The following is a 12,602-nucleotide window of genomic DNA, read 5'->3' as shown; positions in this document are numbered from 1 at the left end:
TGAGATGGAGTCTCGCTCTGTTGCCCAGGCTGGAGTGCAGTGGCGTGATCTCAGCTCGCTGCACCTTCCACCTCCTGCCACCACGCCCGGCTAATTTTTGTATTTTTAGTAGAGATGGGGGGGTTTCACCATGTTGGCCAGGCTGATCTCGAACTCCTAACCTCTTGATCCGCTTGCCTCGGCCTCCCAAAGTGCTGGGATTACAGGCGTGAGCCACTGTGCTTGGCCTGCGCTTTCTTTATATTTATTTATTCACAACTGATCAGAAGGCATGTTCTTTTTTTTTTTTTTTTTTTTTTTGAGATGAAGTCTTGCTCTTGTTGCCCAGGCTGGTGTGCAATGGTGTGATCTCGGCTCGCTGCAACCTCCACCTCCCAGGTTCAAGCGATTCTCCTGCCTCAGCCTCCTGAGTAGCTGGGATTACAGGCACCTGTCACTACGCCCAGCTAATTTTTGTAGTTTTGGTAAAGACGGGTTTCACCATGTTGGCCAGGCTGGTCTCGAACTCCTGATCTCAGGCGATACGCCTGCCTCGGTCTCCCAAAGTGCTGGGATTACAGGTGTGAGCCACGGTGCCCGGCCTGCATGTTCTTTCTTTAAATATGGAAGAAGCCTGGCATGTTTTGAGGCCACAGCGAAGTTGCTGGTAGGGAAGGAGAAAGACAAGAGGGGGTCAAGCAATGCAGAAAGTTTGCGAAAATAAAGTAGAGAGACTGAATTGAAGCATAAGGTGGAGAGATTAGCCTTAAACCCAAAGCTGGGCACTTTTTTTCTCTAAGAACAAAGGAAAGAGGGCAGGCGTGGTGGGCTCACACCTGTAATCCCAGCACTTTCAGAGGCTGAGGTAGGCAGATCACTTGAGGTCCGGAGTTCAAGATCAGACTGGCCAACATGGTGAAACCCGTCTTTACTAAAAATACAAAAATTAGCCAGGCATGGTGGCACGTGGCTGTAATCCCGCTACTTGGGAGGCTGAGGCATAAGGATCACTTGAACCTTGGAGGTGGAAGATGCAGTGAGTGGAGATGGTGCCATTGCACTCCAGCTGGGTGACAGAGTAAGACTGTCTCAAAAAAATAGAACAAAGGAATGGAACAGAAGTAAGGGTGGACAAGAGTGACGCCAGCTCACCACTCCCGAGTGTTTTCTGTGTGCAGAGCACTCTACTAAGTGCATTATGTACATTTTCTTGTCCGGTCCTCCCAACAATTCTGAAAAGTGGGTCTTGTTTGTATTCCCATTTTACAGATGAGGACATTGAATCTTTGAGAGGTCATAAAGCCTAAGGTCATAAAGCTATGGAGTCAGCCTTTGAACCCAGGCATCCTGATGCCAGAGTCTAGATTCTTTTTGGCAGAATGTTCCTTATTTTGGTTTTATCTGATGTTTTTTCATGATTAGATTCAAGGTATGCATTTCCAACCAGAATACTACTTAAGTGATGCGTTCATCTCAGGCTTTCCATCAGAGGGCACAGAATGTCCATCTGCCCCTAAACAATCACACGGTTAAGGTGGTGTCCAATTGCCCTATTATACAGTCACTACTTTTTCCCTTCCAACTAATAAGCAATCTGAGTGGAGACACTTTAAAACCATGCAATTATCTTGCTCCTCAAGTTTCCTCCTAAATTTTGCATCCATAGGTACTTCTTGCCTGATCCATTTTACTACAATAATTGCAAAATAATGAATTCCCAATTGCAGCACTACTTCTACATTCACCATCGACCTCAGCTTCATTCTTCTTAAACAAGAGCGCTCTTCCTCTCTTTCTCTCTCATTAATATGAACTCATGATTCCTATTTTTTCAATGGGTTATAGTTTATTAATGTCCTTATCATTTTGGTGCCCTAATAGCCCAGATTTGGCCAGTGGGAGCTCCTTCAAGTTGGTTCCTTTATCCTGTGACATGCCCCCAGCATTTTTTTACTTTTCGACATAACACAACGTTTCAGGCTCCTCATCTCATATCTACATTGCCCCAGACATTTCTCTAATGAACCCTGATTCCTTTTAGTGAGGAATGTATTAGAGACCAAGATCTCAGTGCAAAATGTTCTTATTGCTAATGGGATGTATTTGATTTTAGCCCTTTTTAGCAGATAGAGCTGAATACACATACACACATTATCTACATATATGAATATGCATACACACATGCACATACATACTTATGTATACATACATGTGTATGTTCAGACATATACATGTTTTAGAAATCATGAGTTCTGGCCAGGTGCAGTGGCTCATGCCCATAATCCCAGCACTTTGGGAGGCTGAAGCAGGTGGAGTTCTGAGGTCAGGAGTTCAAGACCAGCCTGGCCAACGTGATGAAACCCTGTCTCTACTAAATATACAAAAAAAAAAAAAAAAAAAAAAAAGCCGGGTGTGGTGGTGGGCACCTGTAATCCCAGCTACTTGGGAGGCTGAGGCAGGAGAATCACTGGAACCCAGGAGGTGGAGGTTGCAGTGAGCTGAGATTGTGCCATTCCACTCCAGCCTGGGCAACAAGAGCGAAACTCCGTCTCAAAAAAAAAAAAAAAAGAAAAGAAATAATGAGTTCTTGGCTTTCAACAACACCAACACATTTATTCATTTGTTCAAGCATATAATATGTCTAAAATGTTTCAGAATTGATTTGCCAATGCCATTACATAAACAAACCTACCAAAGAGACTTCAGAATTTGTTTGAAGTTATCTTCCTACCCCTGCCTCACGGGAGCCAACTTCTGAACCAGTCTTGACTAGTATGGCTGTTTGCTCGGAGGGAGGTGGCAGCAGAGAGGGAGCACAAGACTAGAAATGGAGGTGTGAAATAGCCATGGAGGGGGAAAGGTGCGGGAACTTCAGTTTCAGAAGCAGAAAATAAATTTCCAAGGCTGAAGGAGATACTTGTGTGCTGGCCCAGGTCCACTTGATGGCATATTTTCCCGAAGCCATCTTGGCAGGCTGGGTACAGTAGAGAAGACAGATGGCTGAGACGACTGGCTGATCCAAAGTTGGGGAACTACCAGGTGGATGTGGCAGAAGGACAGAGGGTGAGGACACTGGGGTGCTGGCAAGAGAATGGTTGATGTCACAAACCCTGGAGTCTGGGCTGAATTGGGGAAGAAATGAAGCCAAGAGAAAGGGAAATGACTGGAGCTGTGAAGGGGTTTATTCATGTGATTTCTGGTCACTAAATCCAATAATCTAGGAATAGGCAGTTTAGGGGGCTATGAGGACAGATGGCATCTATCTTTATTTTATTTTATTTTATTTTTTTGAGACCATGTTTCGCTCTTGTTGCTCAGGCTGGAGTGCAATGGCGTCATTTCGGCTCACCAAAACCTCCGCCTCCCGGGTTCAAGCGATTCTCCTGCTTCAGCCTCCTGAGTAGCTGGGATTACAGGCATGCGCCACCACGCTAATTTTTTGTATTTTTAGTAGAGACGGGGTTTCTCCATGTTGGTCAGGCTGGTCTCGAACTCGCGACCTCAGGTGATCCGCTCGCCTCGGCCTCCCAAAGTGCTAGGATTACAGGCATGAGCCACCGCGCCCGGCCAGCATGTATCAAAATTGGTTAGCGACAAGATGAGAAGAACTGTACTCGGAGCAACCAAAGAGATCTTGTTTCCCCAAAGACCAGAGACTGAGGGAGAGAAGACCTAGCTAGCTCAGGCTGAAAAGGGAAACTGTTTAAAGCACATTATTGCAATGTATGATCAACAGCTAAGAGCAGTGGTCAAATGAAGGGACCTTAGAGATCATTTCACCTGGATAGGCACTTCACTTTTAAGGTCAGGTAGTAAAAGTGCAGAGCTATTAAGCAACTGCCCCATGCCTACCCGCCCCCAGCCTCTGTGGGATTCAAACTCAGGTGTTCTAAATGCCACATTGGTGGCTCTTTAACTCACTACAATGTTCTGAACCTAGCAAAACATCTGACTGCTGTGTTTTGCCTACTAGTCTTTGTTCTCCATCTAGGTTTTAAACACAGGGGCAGTTCTCCATAGTTCCTAAGTCAATCACTGCTCAATGCACTTTTTTTTTTTTTTTTTTTTTGAGAAGGACTCTCGCTCTGTTGCTCAGGCTGGAGTGCAGTGGCACAATCTCAGCTCACTGCAACCTTCACCTCTCGGGTTCAAGCAATTCTCTGCCTCAGCCTCCCGAGTAGCTGGGATTACAGGCCCCTGCCACCACACCCGGCTAATTTTTGCATTTTTTGTACAGACGGGGTTTCACCATCTTGGCCAGGCTGGTCTTGAACTCCTGACCTCGTTATCCACACGCCTCAGCCCAAAGTACTGGGATTACAGGCATGAGCCACTGCTCCCAGTCTTTTTTTTTTTTTAAGACAGAGTCTCACTCTCACCCAGGCTGGAGTACAGTGGCATGATCTCAGTTCACTGCAACCTCCACCTCCTGGGCTAAAGTGATCCTCCCACCCCAGCCTCCAGGGTAGTTGGGACTACAGGCATGTGCCACCACACCTGGCTATTTTTGTATTGTTTTGCTAGAGACAGGGTTTCACCACATTGCCAAGACTGGTCTCGTACTGCTGGGCTCAATGGATCCACTTGCTTCAGCCTCTCAAAGTGCTGGGATTACAGGCATGAACCACCATGCCTGGTCTATCTCATTTTCAAGAGATGTTGTCATCTCTCCAAAAACAAAGATATGCTGCCACCAGATGGTGATAGGACCTTCATTAGGCCCTGTGGTCCAAAGAGTAAGGCTTCGAAAGAAACCATGTTCACAGGCCGGGTGGCTCACTGCACCCTCTGCCTCCCGGGTTCAAGCTATTCTCCTGCCTCAGCCTCCAGAGTAGCTGGGATTACAGGCACACGCCACCAACACTGCTGATTTTTGTATTTTTAGTAGAGACGGGGTTTCACCATGTTGGCCAGGCTGGTTTCGAACTCCTGGCCTCAACTGATCCACCCGCCTCGGCCTCCCAAAGGCATGAGCCACTGCACCCGGCTGAATTTCTGAACAACTTTCAAACAAGGTTTGCTTTTGGGACTTGTCCTTTAAGGATATCCTTTTAGGGATAAAAAGTGGGGTTTTGGCTGGGTGCTTTCTAGCTACTTAAAATGCTAATAGTTTTAGGATGTATGTAAGGTGCGGCATAGGAGAAGGCCATTTGCAAACTCCCTATATAAACAGTATGGGGGCCAGGCGTGGTGGCTCATGCCTGTAATCCCAGCACTTTGGGAGGCCAAGGTAGGAGGATCACGAGGTCAGGAGTTCGAGACCAGCCTGGCCAACGTGGTTAAACTCAGTCTGTACTAAAAATACAAAAATTAGCCAGGTGTGGTGGTGGCGCCCGTAATCCCAACTACTCAGGAGGCTGAGGCAGGAGAATTGCTTGAACCAGGGAGGCGAAGGTTGCAGTGAGCCAAGATTGCCCCACTGCACTCCAACCTGGGTGACAGCAAGACTCCATCTCAAAAAAAAAAAAAAAGTATGGGCTGATATTCCCCTTAAAAAGACTCACAGATTGAGGGTACCTGCACCTAGGACCTCTCTGTACTCTCTGCTCAATTTGTCTGTAAATCTAAAACTATTCTAAAATATTTTTAAAATACTCCTACACTAGGATTGCAATAAAATTTGTGTTGTCATTGGTTCTAATCACTAGTAATCCAGGTAGTGATGGTGGCTGAAAGTTTAAAAGTGATAATGAAAAATGTGCTAGAAAACTTTCAATCCCATGTGATAGAAAAAAAAGTAGTCAAAATAGGGCTCCTAGCATGAGCTGGAGTGACCCCCCCCGTAAATGACTCCAGCGTGTTGACATGACAGGCTACAGCTGGCCGACTTTGCTTGGTGCTCAGGAGAGGCTATTGGAAAGAAAAGGCGGATAAAAAATATCTGTTCACATAAAATTATGCAGTTAATCAATCAAAGGAAACAACTGGTTAGAGAGAAAGAATTTTAATCATCAGGCTAAAAAAATTACAAAACCTCGTTGAACATAAGATACGCAACATTAAATTCTGGGTAATACATGCATTGTTATTTCTATGTGGGAATACCTCATTTTGAGCAAACCTGACATACAGCAGTAGGACTGACCGTCACTAGGAAGCTTTGACACAACACTTTTTTTTTATTATAGCACACTCCCAAAATGTGTTTAACATAGAGTTTGATTTTTAAAAATTGATTTGCACATAATTTTAGAGAGAATATCTATTGGTTAAAATGAGGTATATCTGTGCTGCCATGAAGTGTGCCATGAGAACACACTTCAGTTTCTGATAAAGCATTTTTACACATCATAATAAAATTTCATTTTATGAAAAAATAGTTGAATTCATGAGGTATGCATCTTGACCACATGCCCACAGTGTAAGTACAAAGTGTAAGGTCAGGGCATGAGTGCACAACACAGTATACCACGAGTAAATGCAGTTCCCAGTCATACATCTCCCCCATTACAAAATGTGTCTAATCTCAAAACCCCCGATGAAGCGCTTGTGTGGCACAGCCCAGGCTCACCTATGGGTATGTGTATATGTGCAAGGATGGGTATGCCGCCATGGCAGCACAGCCTCTCTTTGTGGCAGGATATCTGCTCCTAGGCCAGTTTGGCTTCATACCTGGAGCTGGCTCTTGGCTGGAGTTTATGGTTCTCTTTGGAGAGCATGATACTGTAAAGCCTGGCTTCTTATTCTGTGCAAATAAGATTTTAAAAAGTTGAATTCACTTTATTTTGCCATTTCTAAAGATGTAGTTAGGGTTGGGGTTGGCTTTACAAGGAGTTGGTGAGAAGTATTTGCATTTCTTCCCCAAATATAAAAGTAGTTGACACTGTTACAGAACAGAGGTGAATTGAGCATTTGTCCTGGTCCCTTAGCCAAATCAGTCAACATGAGAAACATTTTTTTTTTTTTTTTTTTTTTGAGATGGAGTCTTGCTCTGTTGCTCAGGCTGCAGTGCAATGGCACAATCTCAGCTCACTGCAACCTCTGCCTCCTGGGCTCAAGCAATTCTCCTGCCTCAGCCTGCTGAGGAGCTGGGACTACAGGCGTGCACCACCACACCCAGCTAATTTTTTTTGTATTTTTAGTAGAGATGGGGTTTCGCCATTTTGCCCAGGCTGGTCTCAAACTCCTGACCTCAAGTGATCCTCCTGCCTTGGCCCAAAGTGCTGGGATTACAGGCGTGAGCCACCACGCCGGCCAACATGGGCAACATTTTAATTGCCCCCAAAAGCAGAAGGACTGCATTTTATAAGCTGTCTAGAAACATTACACAAAAAAAGAGAAAAACAATCTGTCAAGGTGGCAGATTGCCTCATTTTTTTCAATGATGTTTATCTGACATGTTATAGAAATTAAATACCCACATCTCTGTTACACAAGTATCACACTATAAATTTTCAGAAAATATGAGGTGGGATAATTGCTTGAGCCTGGCAGGCAGAGGTTGCAGTGAGCCGAGATCGCGCCACTGCACTCCAGCCTGGGCGACAGAGCAAGATCCTGTCTCAAAAAAAAAAAAAAAATTTTAAGAAAATGAACTAAAGATAAAGGTTTGGATAACATTCATCCACTACACTGGATTTAACTGAATTCATGGTTATATGTTACAACCTAATTAGTATGTTTCAGTTCTAGGATATGGTTTTTGCTACTCATAGGCTTCCAGCAATGAATGCTAAATGAAGAAAGAGGACAAGCTCATTCTTGATTAGTCTGTCAGGACTGAAACTCTCTTTAATTTGACTTTATTTAAGCCTATCTTTTCACTGCTCTTCATTTTCTGTCATAATATGGTGATTGGACTATCAGTCTTGTCACTCCTAGAGGATCTTGTCTTCATGTCTTTTAAGGGCCTTGCACATAGTAGACACTAGAAGACACTGATAGGTAAATGACAGCATCAGTGCAAGAATTCCCAAGCAACAGATTTGGGATGACAGCAGGGACTCCATCCATTGGGAGAACCATCTACTCTATATCTAGTACACCTAACATAATCCACTGATTCTCAACCTGTGTTTTACCCAGACTCATGTGAACAACACCCTCCTGTACACATACCCTGGGCTATTAGAAACAACAGCTTACTAGCTGTTTTGCCACCTTTTTTTTTTTTGGAGACGGAGTCTCACTCTGTCGCCCAGGCTGCAGTGGCGCGATCTCTGCTCACTGCAACCTCCACCTCCAGGTTCAAGCGATCCTCTTGCCTCAGCCTTCCAAGTAGCTGGGACTACAGGCGTGTGCCACCACACCTGGCTAATTTTTTGGTTTTTAGTAGAGACGGGGTTTCACCATGTTGGCCAGGCTGGTCTCAAACTCCTGACCTCAGGTTATCCGCCCGCCTCGGCCTCCCAAAGTGCTGGGATTACAGGCATGAGCCACCGCGCCCGGCCTCACCACCTCTTTTTTCCTCCCTTTCAGGAAAAAACATGTGAGTGCAAATGAGCATGATGAATGTTATTATAGGGATAAATATGAATTCATTCAAACTTATTCTTTTTTTAAAGTTTTTATATTTTATTTATTTATTTATTTTGAGAAAGAGTCTCACTCTGTCACCCAGGCTGGAGTGCCGTGGTGCAATCTTGGCTCACTGCAAACTCTGCCTCCTGGGTTCAAGCGATTCTCCTGCCTCAGCCTCCTGAGTAGCTGGGGTTATAAGCATGCACCACTACACCCAGCTAATTTTTATATTTTTAGTTGAGACAGGGTTTGGCCATGTTGGCCAGGCTGGTCTTGAACTTGAACTCCTAACCTCAGGTGATCCACTCGCCTCAGCCTCCTAAAGTGCTTGGATTACAGGTGTGAGCCACCGCACCTGACCAAACTTACTCTTCCACTTTTTTTTTTTTTTTTCAGACGGAGTCTCACTCTGTCACCCAGGCTGGAGTGCAATGGCATGATCTCAGCTCACTGCAACCTCTGCCTCCCGGGTTCAAGTGATTCTCCTGCCTCAGCCTCTCCAGCAGCTGGGATTACAGGCACACACCACCACGCCCGGCTAATTTTTGTATTTTTTAATAGAGACGGGGTTTCACCATGTTGGCCAGGCTGGTCTCGAACTCCTGACCTCAAATCATCTGCCTGCCTTGGCCTCCCAAAGTGCTGGGATTACAGGCGTGAGCCACTGTACCCGGCCTAAAACTTACTCTTTTAAAAAAGCAAACAATTCACAAAACTTGGTACTGAATGGTCAGTGGTAACTGTAGCCTGAGGGTGCAAAATGCCTTAGATTTTCACCTGAGCAGAACAAATCCGAGAAGGTAAAACTGGACTGTGCATCACCGTCCCTCCAAATTACATAATACATTTGAGAACTAATTAAAATTAATCACTGGCATATAAGTATATACAGTATATTAGGTGAAGTACCTGCATTCTCTCTTTATTCTTAGGCAGAATCAGGGTGGCCATTGATGGGTCCAGGGGGGTGTCTTTGTCTCTTCTATTTAAATTTGTCTAAAATAAATGAACATATCCTCACTAAATTTTCCACTTGAGCAAGTGTGATTACAGTGAATATACATTATTTGTTTGCTTATTTATATATGTTAATTCATTATGATACTCTCACAGAAAAGGACAGGCAAAACATAATTCAAAGAAGGAAAAACAGTTCGAAGGAGGAAAAGTGACTAATTTACTGAGTGTCTATGATATGCCAGGTGCTTTACACTTTCACACTAATTCACACAACAACTTTAGGATGTAGATATTATCACCTCAATATTTCAGATCCAGAAACAGCCCCAGGGTGGTCAGATGACTCACAAAACATTAAAAAGTGGGGCTGAAATTTGAACTCAAGACAGACTTCAAAATTTGTGCTCTTGCCACTGTGGGAATTCCCCGGTATCGCACAGTGAGACCTCATTATAGCACTGTTAACCATAAGGTAGTGTTCCACATGAAGAGGGCCTATTTTGCACCCTATCCCCTAAGAATCAGCTACTATTGTATCAAAACTTTATTTTTTCACTTTTTTATTGGGATAAAGTCTCACTCTGTCACCTAAGGTAGAGTCAGTGGCAGGATCACAGCTCACTGTAACCTTAAACTCCTGGACTCAAGTGATTCTCCCACCTCAGCCTCCCAAGTAGCTAGGACTACAGGGGCAGACTACCACATCCAGCTAAGTTTTAAAATTTTTTGTAGAGATAGGATCTTGCTATGTTGCTCAGGCTGGTCTCAACCTCCTGGCCTCAAGTGATCCTCCCACCTTTGCCTCCCAAAGTGCTGGGATTACAGGCATGAGCTACTGTACCTGACCTCAAAACCCTTTTTTTTTTTTTTTTTTTTTGAGACAGGGTCTTGCTGTGTCACCCAGGCTGGGGTGCAGTGGTAGGATCACAGCTCACTGCAGCCTTGACCTCTCAGGCTCAAGCGATCCTCCTACCTCAGCCTCCCAAGTAGCTAGAACTATAAGCATGCACCACCATGCCTAGCTAATTTTTTTTTTTTTTTTTTTTTGAGACAGAGTCTCACTCTGTCGCCCAGGCTGGAGTGCAATGGCGCAATCTCAGCTCACTGCAACCTCTGCCTCCTGGGTTCAAGCAATTCTTGTGACTCAGCTTCCTGAGTAGCTGGGACTACAGGCACGCACCACCATGCTCAGCTAATATTTGTCTTTTTTTTTTTTTTTTTTTTTTGAGAGGGAGTCTCACTCATTGCTCAGGCTGGAGTGCAATGGTGTGATCTCGGCTCACCGCAACCTCCGCCTCCCAGGTTCAAGCGATTCTCCTGCCTCAGCCTCCTGAGTAGCTAGGATTACAGGTGTGTGCCACCACACCTGGCTAATTTTGTATTTTTAGTAGAGATGGGGTTTCACCACGTTGGCCAAGCTGGTCTCAAACTCCTGACCTCAGGTGATCCACCCGCCTCGGCCTCTGAAAGTATTGGGATTACAGGCGTGAGCCACCACACCCGGCCTAATTTTTGTATTTTTTGTAGAGATGGGGTTTCACCATTTTGGCCAGGCTGGCCTTGAACTCCTGGCCTCATGTGATCTGCCTGCCTTGTCCTCCCAAAGTGTTGGGATTACAGGCGTGAGGAGCTGCGCCAGACCAAACTTACTCTTTTAAAAAAAGCAAATAATTGGCCAGGCATGGTGGCTCACTCCTGTAATCCCAGCACTTTGGGAGGCTGAGGCGGGCAGATTACCTGAGGTCAGGAGTTTGAGACCAGCCTGACCAAAATGGAGCACATGTTGTGGTGGCGCATGCCTGTAATCCTAGCTACTGGGGAGGCTTAGGCAGGATAATCGCTTGAACCCAGGAGGCAGAGGTTGTGGTGAGCCAAGATTGTGCCATTGCACGCCAGCCTGGGCAACAAGAGTGAAACGCTATCTCAAAATAACAACAACAACAACAACAACAAAAAGCAAATAATTCACAAACCTTGGTACTGAATAGTCAGTGGTAACATTGCAATGTGAAGCACACCTCATAATTCATGGCAACACTCTGTGTGTTGTTAACCTCCTAAGGCTGAGAACAGGTGCATTATTCCCTGTCACTTTCTTACCTGACATGTTGCCATGGCGTTTCAAAATAATGGCTGCCTAAAAAACGTTTGTTGAAATGAAATGAAATATTCAATGGTAAGCTTTTAGCTCTAGGTGGGCTCCTTCCAGCCCTGCTATGCCCCAGGGGCCAGGTGGTTTGTAGCCTGAGGATGCAAAATGCCTTAGATGTTCACCTGAGCAGAACAAATCCGAGAAGGTAAAACTGGACTGTGCATCATCGCCCCTCCAAATCACATAATACATTTTAGAACTAATTAAAATTAATCACTGGTATATAAGTATATACAGTATATTAGGTGAAGTACCTGCATTCTCCCTTTATTCTTAGGCAGAATCAGGGTGGCCATTGATGGGTCCAGGGGGGTGTCTTTGTCTCTTCTATTTAAATTCGTCTAAAATAAATGAACATATCCTCACTAAATTTTCCACTTGAACAAGTGTGATTACATTGAATATACATTATTCGTTTGCTTCTTATTCATACATGTTTATTCACTGTGACATTCCCACATAAAAGGACAGGCAAAACATAATTCAAAGAAGGAAAAACAATTCAAAGGAGGAAAAGTGACTAATTTACTGAGTGCCTATGATATGCCAGGTGCTTTACACTTTCACACTAATTCTCACAACTTTAGGATGTAGATATTATTACCTCAGTATTTCAGATGCAGAAACTTAGTAACCCCAGGGTGGTCAGATGACTCACAGAATATTAAATAGTGGGGCTGAAATTTGAACTCAAGGCAGACTTCAAAATGTATGTATGCTCTTGCCACCAGCTGTGCTCTGTGGGGATTCCCCAGTATTACACAGTGAGGCCTCATTATAGTACTCTTTTTTTTTTTTTTAAGATGGAGTTTCACTCTTGTTGCCCAGGTTGGAGTGCAATGGCGCAATCTTGGCTCACTGCAACCTCCGCCTCCCGGGTTCAAGCGATTCTCCTGCCTCAGCCTCCCAAGTAGCTGGGATTACAGGCATGCGCCACCACGCCCTGCTAATTTTGTCTTTTTAGTAGAGACAGCGTTTTTCCATGTTGGTCAGGCTGGTCTTGAACTCCCGACCTCAGGTGATCCGCCTGCCTCGGCCTCCCAAAGTGCTG

The 12,602-nt window shown here is 44.7% G+C and overlaps 1 protein-coding gene across 8 annotated transcripts in view; it reads right to left on the bottom strand.

Moving 5' to 3' along the window:
- Window positions 1–274: 274 nt before the first annotated feature.
- Window positions 275–12,602, bottom strand: part of AGBL2 (AGBL carboxypeptidase 2) — a 61,200-nt gene continuing 48,872 nt past the window's right edge. For 4 of the 8 annotated variants that reach the window (XM_054525750.2, XM_054525745.2, XM_054525744.2 and 1 more), the window contains 3 exons: window positions 11,806–11,892; window positions 9,349–9,435; window positions 5,908–6,664 (listed from right to left, as the gene is read on the bottom strand). In XM_054525750.2, the coding sequence (XP_054381725.1) occupies window positions 6,491–6,664; window positions 9,349–9,435; window positions 11,806–11,892 (348 nt within the window). In that variant the 3' untranslated portion in view covers window positions 5,908–6,490. Of the gene's footprint in view, window positions 644–5,907; window positions 6,665–7,504; window positions 7,857–9,348; window positions 9,436–11,805; window positions 11,893–12,602 lie in introns of those variants that run through there. The other 4 variants (XM_054525747.2, XM_054525746.2, XM_054525749.2 and 1 more) reach the window with 4 other exon arrangements.

The sequence above is a fragment of the Pongo abelii genome, chromosome 9, assembly GCF_028885655.2.
Source record: "Pongo abelii isolate AG06213 chromosome 9, NHGRI_mPonAbe1-v2.0_pri, whole genome shotgun sequence".
Taxonomy (NCBI): Eukaryota; Metazoa; Chordata; class Mammalia; order Primates; family Hominidae; genus Pongo; species Pongo abelii.
This window is presented reverse-complemented; position numbering and strand designations above follow the sequence as displayed.